Here is a 19,116-nt window from a genome sequence, read left to right as displayed (position 1 = left end):
ATAATTAATACCTTTATGAGGCTAGCATCCAACACATCTTGTATGGAAACTCAAAGCTCCTGAATTCAGTTTTCTCGTTCAGTTCCAGAGATAAACGGGGTTCAACAACAAGTATTACCAGCGCTATTGTTAATGAGCGCCTCCAAGAGCTGGTGAGAAGCTTTAAAGAACGAACAGAACTAGTCAAGGAAAAGCTTATTGACCCTGATGCATCCGAAGATGAGGGAAGTCCAACTGCATGTAAGTAAAGGGATTGAAGAATTAGGGTCCTGGCGCACGGAATGGGATCGGTAGACAGTATGCACAGTAGGTGACAATGTAAATTGTGGACTGGTGCAACTGCAAAGTTTATTGGATTATTGGCTCAGCTTCAGGGAGGATTTCAAAATGTTTAACAGTAGTACTAGGTTAAAACGAATGTTGGAGGAATTCGGGAAGATACAAACAGAAGGTGGATGGGGAAGGTAGAGGAATTGAACAGCTCAAAACATTGGAACAAAAACAAAATTGCTGGAAAAGCTCAGCAAGTCTGGCAGCATCTGTGGAGGAGAAAACAGAGTTAATGTTTCAGGTCTGGTGACCCTTCCTCAGAACTCAAAAGTGCTCAAAAAGGTTAATAGCTTTTCCGCTCAGTTCTGTGTCTCAGGTCTAAAGCCTGGCCAGACTAGTGGAAAAAAATGTCTCCTTTCTGTTGCCTACACCTCAACTAGACACCCTGACACATCCTCCTGGGGAGTGTATATAAGCTGAGGTTGAATTTCTGTCTGCCGTTTAGATGCGCTGATGAATCAACATACAATTTGAAGGATAAGTGACATTGCCCACACTGGCAGTGGGAGAGAATATCATTATGATTCTTTACTGTGATATTTTCTGCATTATAACAGAGGCAACATTTTGAAGGGCTTATGTTGGCTGTGAAGTGACCTGGAACTTCCTGTGGCCTCAGTCACGGTAGAAGTACATGTCATTTTTATTAATTTGCTCCATTAGATGGCGCAAATGTTTTCCACTTGCTCACAAACAAACCTGACTATTCATTTATTTATATCACAGCACCAACTAAGAAGGCTATGGAAGTCCCCCCTCCACCTCCACCCCCAGCCCGAGAGGAAGAAGGGGAGGAAGAGGAGGACGAACACTACTGTGAAATGATGTGCTGCCGGTTTAAAACTCAACCTTGGATCAGACGGATTAGAGGACTGGGGTTTCCATCCAGCGTTGATCCCTTCAGCAGTAGGTTTGATTGGAACAATCTTTGAAAATATTTTTCAAACTATGTTGGTGTGGACTAAACTGATCTGAGCACCAACCAAGCACCAGTAGGATCAATAAGATCAACAGGATTGAAGCCAAGCAGAACTTAATGGGCAGTAATTGGCCAATAGATCAGGAGATTAGTGAGTAGGTACCGACCTGTGTAGCAAACAGTCAACAAAGACTGGTCATTGAAATGTAACCTAAGCACTAGCTATTCATTGGAACCTTGTCTTTGGAAAAATCTGTTCAACAGTCACTAGTGAACAAGCACACATCTGAGTGGTAAATAGTCAATGAGAAATGATCGGAGCAGCAACAGTCAATTTGTCTTTTTGTTCATGGAAGTCCAACATTCATTGCTCAATCTGAATTGATCTTGGAACTGGTGAGCAACCTTCTTGATTTGCCGCAATGTAAGAACACTCACAAAGGTGTTTGGTTGGAAGTTGCAAAACATGGACCAAGAAATAGTAAAAGAATCATGGAATTGTGGCAATGATAATGGGAACTGCAGATGCTGGAGAATCCAAGATAACAAAGTGAAGCTGGATGAACACAGCAGGCCAAGCAGCATCTCAGGAGCACAAAAGCTGATGAAGGGTCTAGGCCCGAAACGTCAGCTTTTGTGCTCTTGAGATGCTGCTTGGCCTGCTGTGTTCATCCAGCTTCACACTTTATTATCATGGAATCGTGGCAAGATGGTGAGTTGTGTGGAGATGAACCAGCAGGGATTGGTATTCTCATGTATTTGCTCCCTTATCCTTCCAGGTGGAAGGAGCTATTAATGGAATATGTTCATCAGTAGCGGAGGGAGCAATTATTTAAGGTCCTGGAAATGATGGCATCAAAATAGTTGCATTGTCCTGAGTGTGTTGTGTTTTTTGCATTGTTGGAGTTGCACTCATTCAGGCAAGTGGATTGTATTTCATTGCACTCCTGGCTTGTGCTTTGCTGGTAACGGGAAGGCTTTGAGGAGTCAGATGTGAGCCGCTCATCACAGGATTCCCAAACTCTAATCTGCTATTAAAACAACAACATCAAACAGAAAAGTTAAATAATGATCATTTATAAAACCTGACAAACTTAAATTTATAACATTATTGAGTTAAGAGCTGAGATGCTTTATTGGAACCCAAATTGAACGTCCATGAAAGCATTGTTGCCGAGTTGGTATGAACAAGTTACGGCAGATGCTGGAATCTGTATTGAAAGCAAAAAGTGCTGGATATCGCAGCAGATCAGGCAGCATCTGTGGAGAGAAAGCAACACCTTTCATTATTTTGCTGGAGACTGAGAGCAGATTGTTGGGGCAGTAATTGGCGAGACTGGAATTATCTTGGTTTTTGAGAATCAGACCTATCTGGGCAATTTGGTTAAATACCAGTATTGAGGCTGTACTGGAACAGCTTGGATTGAGGGAATAAAGTAAGCATTCAGTACTACAGCTGGAACATTGTCAGAACCCACAGTCTTTATCATATCCAATCTGTTCATCCATTCCTTGGTATACGTGGAATGAATCAGAATTGGTGAAGACTGATATATGTGACGCTCAAGTCCTCAGTAGGGTCCTGAGATCAATCATCCATCTGGCACTTTGGATACAGACAATTGCAAATGCTTCAGACTTGCTTTTCCTATTAGTAACTTAATAGCAGGAATTAACTTTTTTTTAAAAATAACAGCTAAATAGGAACATCAAAATGCTGTCGAATTAAAGGTAACCTAAGTAAGTCATGGCCCATAAGATTTTAATTGACAAATAACTAGTCAACAATACATGGTTTATTTAATGCTGGTTGTAACTAATTCACAGCCTTGCTCAGTGATTTTTTAAAAAAAGTCAACAAAAACAAATTTGGGCAATAAGTAATATAAACAATAATTTACTTAGCTGACCCTCATCACATCAGTGTTAAAGAGCAATTTGGGATAGATTAGCTGCAACTTCCATGAATAAGTATGTTTATATTTTGCTATAGTCCTATATGTATAATTTTATTTCATGTGATTCTGTGCTGCAACAAGGCAAAAGAAAAATGACATTCTCTTTTGATGATGCAAATAAACACATACTATCCTGGCTGTGACTTAAGCAAATTCCAGGGTCACCAGTGTGGAACAGATCATTGTGCCATGCATTGATTGGACACTCTCTTGTGTTTCCATGGCTTGCATTTAAAACTGCCCACATGAACAGGATAAAGTTTCCTTTCTTTTCAGACTATACTACTGCATTCACATAAAGTAACAAGATTGTAGAGATTCAAATTGTACATCCATGTACAGTGAAGGAAATCTCCCATCCTTTTCCAATCTGACCTATATGCATGATTCCAGACCACAGCAATATGGTTGGTTCTTAAATGCCCTCTGAAATGGCCTAGCAATTTACTCAGTTGTATCAAACAGCTGCAAAGTCTAAAAGGAATGATATTGGAAGGACTGCTTGATCCAGGCACCAGAAAATGATGATGGTAAACACAGCCTGACAACCCTGTAAGGCCTCCTTGCCAACATCTAGAGTTGTTTTTTGTCAAGCTTGGGACAGCTGTCCTACAGACTAATCAAGCAACAGCCTGATATAGCCACTGTCAGTGAATCATACCTTACCGACAATGTCCCAGCCATGACTATGCCCATTCCGAAGTATGTTCTTTACCTTGGGCTGGACAGACTCACCAGAGGTGGTGGTACAGTGGTAGGTAGCTGTCCTTGAAATCCTCAACATTAAATACAGACACAATGAATTCCCTCAGTATCAAATAAAACATGAACAAGAAAAATTCCTGCTGCTCCACCATTCACCTCAACTCAAATCTCAGCTGCTGAATCAGTATTCCTCTGTGTTGAATACCGATCAGAAGAAAATGATGAGGACATAGAATGGACTCTTGGTGATGGATTCCAATTCTCATCTCAGTAGCTATTAGTACTGACTGAGTGTCAGTAGTCAGTCAGTGTCTTGAAGAGCATAACTGTTCGACTATGTGTGTCAAAGGTGATGAATGAATCACCAGTCTACCTGTAGCAAATGCACCTGTCTATGACAGTATTGGTGAGTGTATGTGCATTCTTGTGGAGATGAAGTCCTGACTTCATAATGAAGATATTTACTACTGGGTTGAATGATACCACCACCATATTAAATGGGATAGATTTCAAACATTGCAACTCAAAACTGCACCCATGAGGTACCGTGGGCTACCAACAACAGAACTGTATACAACAAAAATCTGTAATGTTATTGCACATTCTCATTCATCAATACCATCTAGTCGTGGGATCAACCCTGTGTCAATGAAGAGTGTAGTGAGCATAACAAGCGTACCTGAAAAATGAAGTATCTATCTAATGAAGCTACAACACATGACTACTTGCCTGCCAAACACCTGAAACAGCTTGCAACAGATAGAGCTTAGCAATTCCACAACCAACAGATCAGATCGAAGCTCTGCCATTCTGCCACATCCAGTTATGAATGATGTAGATAATTAAACAGCTAACAACAGCAGGAGGATGTTCTACAAATATCCCAATCCTCAATGATGAGAAAGCCTGGCATGTCATTGCAATAGGCAAGGTTAATACATTTACAGTTAACTTCAGCCAGATCTGTTAGGTAGATAATCCATCTTGGTCTTCTTCTGAGAACCCCAGAGTCTCAGTTGCCAATCTTCAGCAAACTTCATTCATTTTGTGTGGTATCAAGAAACAGCTGATCCACCGAATACCACAAAAGTTTCAGGCCTTGACAATACTCTGGAAATAGTAATGAAGACTTACATGCAACACTAGTAAATACCTGACAGTGTAGAAAATTGCTCAACTACATTCTCATTTCAAGAATCACAATACATCCAAACTAGCAAAGCACATCAGACTGCTCTCAATCATCAGCAAAATAATGGAAGGAATCATCAACAGTGCTATCAAATGTCAATTACACAACAATAAGCAGCTCATTGTTTGGCTTCCATAAGGGCCATTCAATTCCTCACTTCAACCCAATCTTTGCCCAAACATAGAGAAAAAGAGGTGAACTAAGAAAAGGAAGTGAGATGGGAGTGATTGCCCTTGATATAAAAATAGCATTTAACTAATTGTAGCATATGAACCTTAGCAAAATTAAAGTAAGTGAGAATCAGAGACAGAACATTCCATTGATTAGAGCCATACCTTTGACAAAGGAAGATGGGTTGTGGTCACAGGAGGCCAATCAACTTAGTCCCAGGACAATGCTATAGGTATTCTTTGGGGTAGTGTCCAAGGCCTGACCATTTTCAATTGCTTTATCCACGGCCTACCTGCCATTGTAAGGTTAGAATGCAGGGGTGTCCATTGATGATTGTAAAACATTTGAGAGTCCTTAGATACTGAAGCACGTATTCCTACAAGCAGCAAAATCTGAATAACATTAGACTTAGGCTTATAAGTAGCAAGTAAGATTCATCCAACAGAAGTAGTCAGCAATTACATTCTCCAACAGAAATGGCAGGCAATTACATTCTCAAACAAGAGAGAATCTAGCCATCTCTGCTTGACATTCAATAGTATTACCATCACTAAATTCCACCACTGTCAATATCATGGTGTAATTAGTTACTGGACCAACAATTTATATATAATAGTAAGAACTGCAGATGCTGGAGTCTGAGATAACACAGTGTCAAGCTGCCCTGGCCTGCTGTGTTCCTCCAGATAGCCTCTGATCTGTTCTTGTAGCCAGAGGCTAAGAATTCTGTGGTTACTCACCTCTGGTCTCCCAATGCCTACCAACATCTACAAGGCATAAGTGGAGTGCAATGGAGAACACTCCACTTTCCTCGATAAGTGCAGATCCATCAAAGCACAAAAACTTTGACACCATCAAAGACAAAGCAACCCATCATTTCAAATATTCACTCTCTCCACCACCAATACAAAGTAGCAGCAGTGTATACCGTCTACAAAATGGGCAGGCAGAATTCAATAAGATTCCCTCAGCAGCACTATCCAAACCCACATCCTCTATCATCTGGAACACCATCACCTGCAAGACCTCCTCAAAGCCAGACAGCATCATGACTTGAAACTATATCACCATTCCTTCACTGTCACTGGGTCAAAACTGGAAGTCCCTTCCTAAAAGCATTGTGAATGTACCCACACCACATGGACTGCAGTAATTCAAAAGGACAGCTCACTATCATCTTCTCAAAGGCACTTAGGGTTGGGAAATGAATGCTAGCCTCATCAGAAACATTCCATTTTGTAGAAACAAATTTTAAAAATAATTTTCCCAGATATTTGAGATTGTGCTATAGCCACAATCCAACTCCAGTTTATGATGCATAGGTTATGCTAACAATTACGGACCAGCTTTACCTATACTGGCCTCACATGCAGCTGGACCTCATGTAGAGCACATATCAGGCAGTAAAGTATTCTGCATACAACCAATAATGAAGATAAATGGGCAGTTCAAAGTTTATGTGCTGCTTAGATCACCCCAATCAGGCACGGGGTATTCTCACATTGAAATAGAAGGTTTCCAATTTTTAATCCATTTGCACTTTGGCATGAAGAATAGAAGAGCTAAATGATAGTCAAATGGAGGAAGACTGCAGAAAGCTGCAACACAGATGGATTTAGAGCTCACACGCATGAATTACAAGCAACCAAGTTCACCAGGTATAGGGAGTGCAAATGAATGAAGGGGCAAATTTTGAAGGGGATGATGCATGAAGATAAGGAGGTCTTGCTAGGCACTGGTGAGATCACAGCTGGAATACTGTGAGCAGTTTTTGTCCCCTTATCTGAGGAAAGATATACGATCCAGAGAAGATTGATTGATTAGGTTGGTTATAAGTATGAATGGACTATTTTATGAGGAGAGGGTTAGTAGATTGAGCTTGTACTAGTTGGAGTTTAGAATAATGATCATTTGAAATACATAATATTCTTCTGGGCTTTGATGCGATGGATGCAGAAATGTTGTTTCATTTTATGGGAGAGTCGAGGACCAGAGGGCAGAATCTCAAAGTAAGGGATTGCTTGTTTAAAACAGAGATGAGGAGGATTATTTTTCTCTCAGAGAGTGGTGAATCTGTGGAATTATTTACTGTAGGGAGCTGTTGAGGCTGGGTTGTTAAGTACATCTGAGGCTGAGGTTGATAGATGTTTTATTAATAAGGGGATCAAATATTATGGGAATAATGCAGGAAAGTGGAGTTGATGACTATCAATCAGCCATGATGTCATTGAATGACAAAGCAGGCTCGATGGACCAAATGGCCTTTTTTGCTCCTACATCAGTTTTATAGTGTTGCTGCTAATACAGGGCGGTTATTGACTGTGGCAGAGGCATTTTTATTGCTGGGGGTCTCTCAAGTACAGCAACATCCTGATTCTATATTTATGTTGAGGTTTTAATGCCAGTCCAAACACATTTGGTACATAGGTTGTAGAACTGGATGAACACAGCAGGCCAAGCAGCATCAGAGGAGCAGAAAGGCTGACGTTTTGGGCCTGGACCCTTCTTCTGAAGCAGGGTCTAGGCCTGAAATGTCAGCCTTCCTGGCTTGGCCTGCTGTTATCATCCAGCTCTATACCTTGTTATCTCAGAATGTCCAGCATCTGCAGTTTCTACTATCTCCGGTACACAGATTAACTGCTGTGTACAGATTAAGCAGCCATAAAAGAGCGATAGTAGGAGTCTGCGATTAAGTTGTTGATTTTACATGACTCACAGATCCAAAAGTAATTGCAAAGTAGACATAAGATTTCATTCCGTTTATGTGAAAGTTGATTTCTTACATTTTCCAACATTCTCAGCAAAGAAAAAGTTGTTTGTTTTTCTCCTTCTTTGTAAATTGAGGGTTCTTGTGATCAAAGTGAGAAAGCTCAACTGTTTGACAGCCTAACTCAGCAAGACTAGCAATCCAACTTGTGACTTTCCTTGTCTATATGTTTGTGTTCCATCCAGGGCAATTGAACCACCAGTACACCAACCTTTCAATTGCCTACTTGCCTCAAACCAATCTGTGCACAATCATTAGCTTCTGATCCCGCTCCACCTGACTTACTGAAGAACTGCTTGGAGATTTGACCTTAGATTTCTTTTAGATTTTAATCTTATTTTTATGTTGACAGCTGAACAAGTCCTGATAGTTCAATGGCAAGATTCAATGCACAGTAAAATCAAATTTGCCCTTTTTAAATATTTGAGGTCTGTCAACAGAATCCTACATTTCAAACTTGAATGGTCTGCTAATGTGCAAAAGGTTTGCCTTAAAGTTCATGTTACTGACCTCCTATCCACTTTGATATCTTCTTGAGACTAAAACCTGTGATATAAAGAGTGTTTGGTTAGCAGGTATTCCTCCACTATCAATGTTCCTAGCTCCTGTGAGGTAAATGCTCATTGGCTGGTGACCTGTTAGGTCGTGCTTGTCTAAATATTGAAACTCTTATGTTGATATTTGAGCTGGTTGTGCTAAGGTTTACTCTAATGCTAATGGTAGTGGTGCTCATGCTAGTATTGCTGATATAAAATGCAGCATTGGGAATGGTGTTGGTTCTTGTTGGTCCTGTCCAGGTTCATTTTTATAATTTGAAGACAATGTAACATCAGCTTTGAGTCTGTTAAATATCAGAAAATATTGACACATTTCTGTATTAAATAATGAATTTGTATCGCATTCCAAACTGTATTTATTTTACTTCCAAAGCACTTAGATTCAACTTCATAAACATCAAGTGCACACTGTCTAATTTCCTCTTTATACATTATCACCTGACATTATCCCTATATCACAAACATGTACACCTTTCTGTATAGTTACAATACATACTGCTAATATGATATGATCAGGGTTCCTGTATTACTGCTGCTGGTAAATTAAAAACAACTTATCAATCTTTGTTGGTTTTAGTACTTGCTGAACTTGGCAAATTAAGGTTACATCGTATTATGAAGTAATCAGTTACAATTGAATTTTACTGCTATCTAAACAGTACAGAATGATGCAATACTGCATCTTTCTGTATTGTACATATAGGTCAATATAAAGCACAGTTACTGTTTTCTCCAATAATAGATCCAATGTATGTGCTGTGGTTATCCATTGTGGTCTTCGCCTGGAATTGGAATGTTTGGTTAATCCCTGTGCGTTGTACCTTTCCTTATCAAACACCTGATAATGTCCACCTGTGGCTGTTGATGGATTACTTCTGTGATCTGATCTACGTGATAGACATCGCTTTTTTCCAATCCCGTCTTCAGTTCGTTCAAGGAGGAGACATTATAGTGAGTAATCACTTTAATTTCATCTACAGGAATGAATAAATGTTGTTCATGCAGTGTTTGCTCTCTACCATGTGTTAAGAACTATTTGTTTTTCTCATGAACACCATTGGCACAAACCCCTGTAGTCCTTTGTTGTGTATCACAGGTTATTGTGTCCAACAGTTTGCCTGTAATTTTGCTCCTTTCAGGTAGCAAGGATGACAAGCAGCTCCTGTGCATAGATTCCAATAATCAGTCTTTTTCATTCAAAAACATTAATGCATACTAATAGATTTTATTGAGGTTTATAGGTCACTTTAACATTAATTTATAGTTTTATACCTCACTCTTTATTTATTTCGTGTGGCCTATCAAGATGGCCAGATGACTAAGGTTGGTTTGCCACTTGGAGATAAAAGTGAAAATTCCATTCTTTGTACCCATGTACCTTTACTCATTCACGCGATAAGGGTGTCACTAGCGAGGCAGCATTTATTGCCCATTCCTAATTGCCCAGAGGGCAATTAAGAGTCAACCACATTGTTGTGGGTCTGGAGTCACATGTCGGCCAGACCAGGTAAGGATGGCAGTTTCCTTCTCTACAGGACATTAGTGAACCAGATAGTTTTTTTTTCCTGACAATCCGCAATGGATTCACGGTCATCCTTAGATTCTTAATTCCAGATATTTATTGAATTCAAATTCCACCATCTGCCATGGCGGGATTCAAACTTGGGTCCCCAGAACATCATCTGGGTCTCTGGATTAACAGCCCAGTGATAATACCACTAGGCCATTGCCTCTCCAGCCAATTACATATATTTAAAGTAACCTTGAACTACTACCAACACTCAAAAGTCTAGCATGAATCCAGGATGTAAATTGTCCCTTAATTATTACCATATCTCACCACTTTCCTGAGATGTCACTGTTTTTAATCATATTGGGCTTCGAATTTTCTTTTATTTTCAGCACTGGATGTTTTAGCATTTTGGGCATGAGCGTTGTGAGTGTCCAAATTTGTTTCTGTGGGCTCCCAAATTGGAGAATTCTGAATTAAAATGTCTCAATTATCTTATATTGAATCTAACCAGCTTATAATGGGCTGACAGCCACACGTCATCTACTCTGTATTTCCACATTGTGACCCCAATGTATTCAAATGTACTGGATGTGAGTTTGCTCACTGAGCTGGAAGGTTAGTTTTCAGACGTTTCGTCACCATTCTAGGTAACACTATCAGTGAGCCTCCGACGAAGCACTGGTGTTATGTCCCGCTTTCTATTTATAATTCTATTAATAAATAGAAAGCGGGATATAACACCAGCGCTTCGTCAGAGGCTCACTGATGATGTTACCTAGAATGGTGACAAAACGTCTGAAAACTAACCTTCCAGCTCAGCGAGCAAACACACATCCAGAACCTCAACCTGAGCTACAAATCTTCTCAAAACTCGCTATTCACATGTAGTTGGCATGCATTGTCCATTTAATTGATTGGCTGCATTGGAGGAAATGAATAATTGGTATTTAGAGAAATGTCATTGTGCAGTGTATTCACAGCATTGCCGTAATGTGACTTGTACCTCTGTTACACTTTGCTTTCACTTTGATTTGTGGAAGCCATCAAACTCATCATTTTGAAATGTGATGTCAGAAATTAGAAGCTGAGGTTGAGTGCATTTTCAGAGCTGTAAGACAGCCAGTTACTATAAAACATTATCATGGAAGAATTGAAACAGCCTGCAATTTTGAAATGTTAGGTGGATTGGAAAGCCTCTGGATTTTTCACTCCCTCCTGCTGTGGAAATGAAGAGATATGAGACATAACTGGAAGTTATCTACTTGTAGTGACAAAGCTATGAGATAGCCACAGAATTAAATGAAAAGACTAAGCAAAGAAAAGAAACAACACTGGCATTGCTGGGGAAAGAGTGCTAAAAGGGTATTGTATCCCAAACCTCATTAAGGAGTAGAGAACACATACAGGAGAGATTATCATGGATTAGAAAACATACTTAGAACCCTTTATTAATGTTAGTTATGTTCATATGTTACTTATAGCACATGTTCAACATCAGAACTCAAATAGAATGGGAGACTACTTGTCAGTGTATGTTGGCACTGACATAAATAGCCAAATCCTGAGGGTTTAGACAATGGCAAGATGATTTCACCAGAAATAGGATTGTTTTATGCATACAAGATCATGCCAAAAGAGCATGTCTACTGAGAGAGGAGAAACTTACTTATAGAAATATATGCAGAATCTTAGAGTCTGCTGATCATCATCTAGAGAGTATTAGTGGGACAACATTATGCTGAGTGAAATTTCGGATTAAACAAGAACAATCTGTTGTAAAAAATGAAATATTTGCAAAAGACCCAGCAGAAAGATCAAGTCCAGAGGGCACGATATAAATACAGGGGAGGATATTACACGGAAGAAAAGGAAGTTCATCGTGCAAGGAAAAGACAATGCTCTAATTGTGAACTAAGCACTTCTCATGCTCCTTAGCTAAAATGAAGCAAAGCAAACCCATAATGTTGGCTGCCAGAGAGATGTCAACAATGATGCTGAGAAATACAGCAGAAAACATGTTGGCATTGTCAGGTCGAAAGCTTATAAATAGTTGATGACTGTTAGAATGATGAGTGCAGAAGGAGAGCGTCAAATGAGTGTGAAGTGTTCATTAGACCCTTGTGCTTAATGTGATGTGATGTGCTTCACAAAATCACTTCAAGGTGGTTGAAGCCCTTAAATGTAATGTTAAAGTCATATGGCGAAACAGCACTATTTCAAGAGGACAAATAAATGGTGCAATGGGAAGAATGATGATGTACAGTTCCAGATAGTAGATGTTAAGCAAATTCACTTATCTCAACCGAAGAAATTCCAAAGCCTGGGCTGATTACTCTAAATGTGCCAGAAGAGATTTACACCATCATAGAGGCCACCAAACCATTGACTGCCAAACCAATCCTAGAAGAGTACAAAATTGTTTTTTCAGGTCTGTATGTCTTTCTGGTGATTGTCATCCTGGAATAAATGAGTCTGTTATACTAACTTAGCAGCCACAACAAGAGAGTTCCAGCTTCCCCATAAGCCTGGCCTGAAAAACAAGATAGAAGATCTTGGAGAAAAATGCAATTAAAGATGTTTGAAATCCATTACATAGGTCACGCACTGACCGAGAAAGGATTTCACCTGGATCCTGACAAAGTGAAGGCTGTAGCTGGGATTCAGCGACTAACAAAAGTGCAAGTATAACAATAACTTATTCATGCAAAATTCTCACGCAATTCATCATCAAGGTGTGAACCTCTATGCAAACTCACTGTTAAAGGTGTGCAATGACATTGGGGACAGAATTAGTGGCAGCTTTCACTAGAATCAAACAACTACTGATGATAACACCAATTCTGGGGTACTTTGACATCACTGAAATCACCTCACAGCGATCCACGCAAGACAGGACTTGCAGCAACCATTATGCAGTCAGGATAACCATTGATTTCCATTCAGGCATAACACAGACTGAGCAATACTGTGCTCAGAAAGAGTGCCTATCTTTGTATCTTAATCAACACCTGTTGGAGAGATTCAGAATGAGGGTACAGCCAGATATCACTTCAAAGCATCCGTTTCAGACTACTTCTATTTGTTCCAATGCATCTACAAAGAAAACTACTACATTTGTGAAGATATCGTCTAGACATGATGTAAAAGCAAGGGAAACAGACGTACATTGCCAATAAACTGTTAAAGTGGCACTCCCTATGATGGAAGTTTAGGATGTTAAAACAGAGTGTGAAATCTTCTAGATTCAATGAAAAACAACAGATTAACACACTCTGAAAGTCACAAAACCAGCAGTCATTTAATCTGAAAAACGAACATACTGCTGAAATTAAGCAAAGCAAATGCCACAAGATGTAACTCCCAAGTGCTACAAGCAGTATTAATGAAGAGCTGGCCTGAAATCATCAAGAACACACTCTTTGCTATGACAGAGTAATGGGCATACAGAGATGAAATGAAAACCCAAGATGGTTTCTTGCACAAAGGAAGTAGAATTATTATACCTAATGAATGAGCTTCTGAAACAGAACCATGCAAGCCATCAAGGGATTGAGTCTAGAGACAAAAAAGAACTGCAGATGCTGGAATCCAACGTAGACAAACAGGAGGCTGGAAGAACACAGCCGGCCAGGCAGCATCTGCAGTCAACGTTTCAGGTGTTACCTTTCTTCAGGACTGGATGGTGGGGGTGGGGGATCTGCACATAAAGAGTGAGGGAGGAGTGGAGGCAGGATGGTGGTGACAGGTGGACACTGATGGTAGTTATGACCTGGTTGGTCGATGAGAGGAATGAATCCAGTTGGTGGCTGGAAGGGAGGGTCAGAAGGTGAAATGGAAGGGGGGGAGGTGGGGCTGGAAGGGGAGGCAGGGCATGGTTGGGAAGGTTATTTGAAATTGGAGAACTCAATGTTGGGTCCTCCAGGCTGTAGGGTGCCCAGGTGGAAGATAAGGTGTTGTTCATCAAATTTGCATTCTAAATCTCTGCTACACTGGAGGAGGCTCAGAATGGACTTGTCAAAGGGAGAGTGTGGCAGGGAGTTGAAATGAGCAATGACCAGGAGGTTAGGTTGGCCGTTACAGGCCAGGCAGAAATGCTCGGTGAAATGGTCATCTAGTCTAAGTTTGGTCTCACCGACATAGAGAAGACCACACCGGGAGCACTGGATGCAATGGACTAGGTTGGAGGAGATTCAGGTGAAGCTCTGACTCACTTGTAAGGGCTGTTTAGGACCCTGAATGGAGGTGGTGTGTGGGCAGGTGTGCATCTTTTATGCTTACAAGGAATCGGGCAGGTTGGCGTGGTTGGTGGGAATTGTGGCGCACACTCTAGGGAGTGGTGAAGGGACTGGTGCTTGCAGAAGGCAGAGAGAGGTGAGGAGTGGAAGATATTCGAGTGGTGTGGTCTAATTTGGACTTGGCGGAAATGTTTGAATCTAGTCAGAGGAAGGCAAGAGAAGTGTTCTACTGGCCAAACATGAGTAATCAGCTAGTGCAATGCTTGCAACTGCTACTAAGCTAAAGATCTGCTTGTGATGCATGCCATCCCAGAGAGACCCTGGGTGAAACTTGGAATAATCTGCTATACTTTTGTGGGAACTGGTTATCTGCCCCTGTCACTACTATTCTGACTACTAGGTATTAAACCAACTGATGTTAACAGCTGACACTGAGAATTACTGAAAACACACTTCTTCATTATGGCATTCCAAACGTTATGATGAGCACGTTATGAAGAACCCTCTGTATGTGAGTTCAGAATTCAGATATTCTATAAATGATTAGAAATTTAAGCACTATGCATCATCTCAATACTGTTCCCAATCAAATGGCAATGCCATATGGCGATGAAAATCACCAAAGGGATCATAATGAAATCAAATAAATCCAGCACAGAATTGGAGAGTGGCGAAACATGGAGACTGAAGGCATGGAAAGTAATCCAATTGAAAGACTAATGTCAAGTTGCACCTAAATTACTTGTGCAATCACAGAAAAGGGTATTGAAGTGGAAGCAGCAATATGTGTGACAAAGTCAAGGTGAAAGGGACAAAAAGCCAAATTTCACTTAGATTAAACTGCCAAAAAATTGCCAGAGCTGAGCACTGGAGAGCCAGTGTGCAAACATTCAACACTCTCAATGAGATTCAGCCCATGTGGCAATGTGAGAGCTGTTTACAGCAGTTGTTGCCTTGATTATATGCAGTGAATGTGAATTATGAGATGTATTGTTGCAGCCACAGGCATGCGTGCACAACTGGAAATGTTGTTCCTTCGCTGCAGGCAGCTGATCAGAAAGATTTGATTCACTGTACAAAATGGCCATCATTCATAGGTGTGCACCATTGCACAACAATGGAATAAGCTTTTGCTATGGGAATTAAACTTGTCAGAGAAGAAGCACCACTCTGGGAATGAACAGATACCAGATGAACAGCCAATGCCATTGCTCATACATGGCATTAAAAGACCTGCGTAACATTGAGATTACGTACGCAATGCATGTTCAGAAACTGATGAAAATGGGACTGGCTAGAATTAATGTTCAGTTTTTTTAGTGAATAGTTATTTTCTTCGCTGACAACAGATTTTGGTAACTTGTCACTATAAATGATAGTGGATGCATTTTTGATTTTTTTGATTTTTATGTAGATTCTTAGAAGAAGGTGTTGCACATAATGCTGATTTGCCATAGTCATGTGACCTCTGTCTCTGTTGTAACTTTAATTTGTGGCAAGCACAAACATACTCCTCCATAATTGACCTTCAGTTGAGAAAATCATGAGGCAGTTATTTTCAATTTCAACCTCTGTTCAGAACACCTGTGCAGACCAATTTTAGTAAGAAACTCGGTTCAGATGAAAATAACTACATGACAACAGAAAGGCTCTTAGTGAGTTGTTCCATGTTTTATACAGAGTGCAACTGATGGGTTTCAATGAGATGACCTTACAATGCATTGTGAGCTAGAAACACTATTCGGGAGAAGGGAGCATAGATCATAGGTCATAGAATTCCAACAGGGTGGCAACAGGCCTTTCAGCCCAGCAAGTCCACACCAACCCTCAGAGCAACCCACCCAGACCTATACCCCTAAAACTCACCGAAATTACACATCCCTGAACACTACGAGGAATTTAGCATGGCCAATCCACCTAAACTGCATGTCTTTGGATTTTGGGAGGAAACCAGAGCACCTGGAGGAAACCCACGCAGAAACGGGAGAATGTGCAAACTCCACACAGACAGTCGCCCAACAGTGCAATCAAACTCGGGTCCTTGCTGTTGTGAGGCAGCAGTGCTAAACACTCAGCCACCGTTCTGGCACAGTATATAAGCTCTGGTATCAATGGTTATGAAGAGCTGATGGCTGCCCAAACGTCGACCCTGTAAAATCTCTTTTAGAAACTGCTGACATCCAAAAATGTACAGAACCTCTTCTGAAATTAATGTCTTCTATTTGAGCTTCTTGGGAACCATCAAGTAAAAGGGTACCTTGGTATATTGATTTTTGTGATTCTATGTTTCAGACAGCAAGAAAGCCTATGAGAGAAAATTACATGAAAACACCTAAATTCAGGGTGAGTCATTCCACTTGTGAGGTTGATGGGCATTACATTGCAGTCTTCAAATCAGTTGTTTATTGTGTATTGATTTATTTGTAAATACCCTTTTCAAAGCATTCTCCTAGATGCTGCATCAATAGGCACTGGAAATAGGAGAGATTTGAAGGGAATTTAGGTAAACATAAGAGGGGAAAGGAACATAAGCTTTTGTTGATCATGTTAGATTCTAAAGAGCAGAAAAACCCTTTTGCAAGCACATGCCTATGAATTAGCAGCTTTCAGCCCTTCAACCCTGCCCAGCCTTTCAAGAAGATCACAGCTGATGTGTTTATGCTCGAATTCCACATTCCCAGCAATGTCAAAGGTCTTTAGATTCTCGCTAGACATGGGAATCAATCTCTCCGCCTTAAGAATATTCATTAACCCTGTCTCCGCCACTTTCTGAGGCAGAGTTCCAATGGACACAACACTCTGAAAGAAAATAATTCTCCTCATTGGTCCTAAAAGAGAAAAGCTAATTTTAAAATAGTGTGCCTTAGTTCTGGAGTCATCCACTATAGGAAACATTCTTTCCAAGACCTTGTCAAGACTGTTCAGAATCTTATATACTTCAATAAAGTCATCCCCTCACACAAGTGAAAACTAGTCCAGCTGGTCCAAACTTTCTGCACGAGATCACCTGTTCATTCAAGGTATTAATTTAGTAAAGTTGCTCTGAACAGCTTTTCACAATTACATCTTTCCTCATATAAGGAGACAAAACTACACACAGCCTTCAAGATAACAAAGTGTGGAGCTGGATGAACACAGCAGGCCAGCTCCACACTTTGTATTCTTGGATTCTCCAGCATCTGCAGTTCCCATTATCACACAGCCTTCAAGATGCGTTCTAATAGTGCTGCAATGTACAACTGAAACGTAACATTCTTTCACTCAAGTTCAGTTGTTCTCCAAGTAAAACATAATACTCCATTAACCTTTGCAATCGCCTGCTGGCTAATGTTTTGTGAGAAAGGTTAGATTCCTTTGCATCTTGAAATTTTGCAGCCATTCTCTGTTTTAAAGATACTCTGCATTCTTATTTTTAACAACAGGAGTGGACAACTTCACATTTTCCACATTAAACTCCATCTGGCAGATTTTTGACAAATCACTTAACATGCCTGTATTGATCTGCATCTTTGTTACGTCACATTCACAATACACTTCGCTATTTGTCTTTGTGCCATCTACAAATTTAGCCACCATGCCTTTGATCCCCTCATTTAAGTCATTGACATAAATCATAAAATGTTGAGGGCCCAGCACAGAACCCTGCAGAATGTCACTTGCCACACTGTGCCAGTCAAAAAACAGTCATTTTTATGCATCATAATTTCCACAAGCCAGCCAATCTTCTATCCACGCTAGCATGTAACCCCTACACCATGAGCTCCTAATTTGTGTAATAACCTTTTATGTGGAATCTTGTTAAGTGCGTTCTAGAGCTGCACGTGCAGTATTTCATTGGATTCCTCTTTATCCACAATGCATGTTATTCTTCAAAGGCTTCAAATAAATTGGTTAAACTTGATTTTCCTTTCACAAAACCATGCCGACTCTTCTACCTTGAGTTTTCCATAGTACCCAGTTATAACATCCTTAATGATCAGTTCTAACATCTTTCCCACAACAGACATCAAGCGAACTGGCCTATAGTTTCCTGTTTTCTGTTTCTCTTCCCTCTTGAACAGAGGAGTTACATTTGATACTATTCAGTCTGATGAACTTTTCCAGAATTTAATGAATTTTGGAAAGTTAACACCAATGATTCTGCTACTTAATTAGTCACTTCTTTTAAGACCCTAGGATGAATTCCATCAGAACAGGATGATTTATCAGTTCACAATTCTATCAGTTTGTTCAGAACAGTTTGCCTAATTTCACAATATTGTCTTTTCCTTCAACTCTGATTTATAGCTATTGCTGTGTTGTTTTTGTGTCCTCTATAGTGAAGACAAAACCAAAAATATTTGTTCAGTACATCTTTCATTTCTTCATTATCTACAATTAACTTCCCATTCTCACTCTCTAGAGCAGCAACACTCAATTTACATGCTCTTTTCCTTCATAGATGCCTATAGAACCTCTTGCTATCTGATTTTACATTTCTAGCTAACTTACTCTCATGCTATAACTTACATCTCCTGATTAACATTTTAGTCATTTTCTATTGTTCTTTATATTCTGACCAGTTGACTGACTTTCATCTTTGCGCAATTTTATGTTCTTTGATGGATTGTGGGTCCTTCCCTTGGAGTTTTTCTTTATGGTAAGAATCTACTTATTCTGAGTATTCTCAAGTATCATTTTAAACATTTACTTCTCCACTGATCCATCTGCTAGCTTGGTATGCTGATTCACTTCAGCCAGTACAGCTTTCATGCCCACACGGCTGCCCT

The 19,116-nt window shown here is 40.1% G+C and overlaps 1 protein-coding gene across 9 annotated transcripts in view; it reads left to right on the top strand.

The window, feature by feature from the left end:
• LOC125459854 (cyclic nucleotide-gated cation channel beta-3-like) overlaps positions 1-19,116 on the top strand; it is a 189,249-nt gene that overhangs the window by 123,090 nt on the left and 47,043 nt on the right. For all 9 annotated transcript variants that reach the window (XM_048546802.1, XM_048546800.1, XM_048546806.1 and 6 more), the window contains 4 exons: positions 83-240; positions 1,057-1,236; positions 9,342-9,550; positions 16,640-16,690. In XM_048546802.1, the coding sequence (XP_048402759.1) occupies positions 83-240; positions 1,057-1,236; positions 9,342-9,550; positions 16,640-16,690 (598 nt within the window). The remainder of the gene's footprint in view (positions 1-82; positions 241-1,056; positions 1,237-9,341; positions 9,551-16,639; positions 16,691-19,116) is intronic.

The sequence above is a fragment of the Stegostoma tigrinum genome, chromosome 16, assembly GCF_030684315.1.
Source record: "Stegostoma tigrinum isolate sSteTig4 chromosome 16, sSteTig4.hap1, whole genome shotgun sequence".
Lineage (NCBI taxonomy): Eukaryota > Metazoa > Chordata > Chondrichthyes > Orectolobiformes > Stegostomatidae > Stegostoma > Stegostoma tigrinum.
Note: the sequence above shows the minus strand (reverse complement) of the source record. Positions and strands in the feature narration are given on the sequence as shown.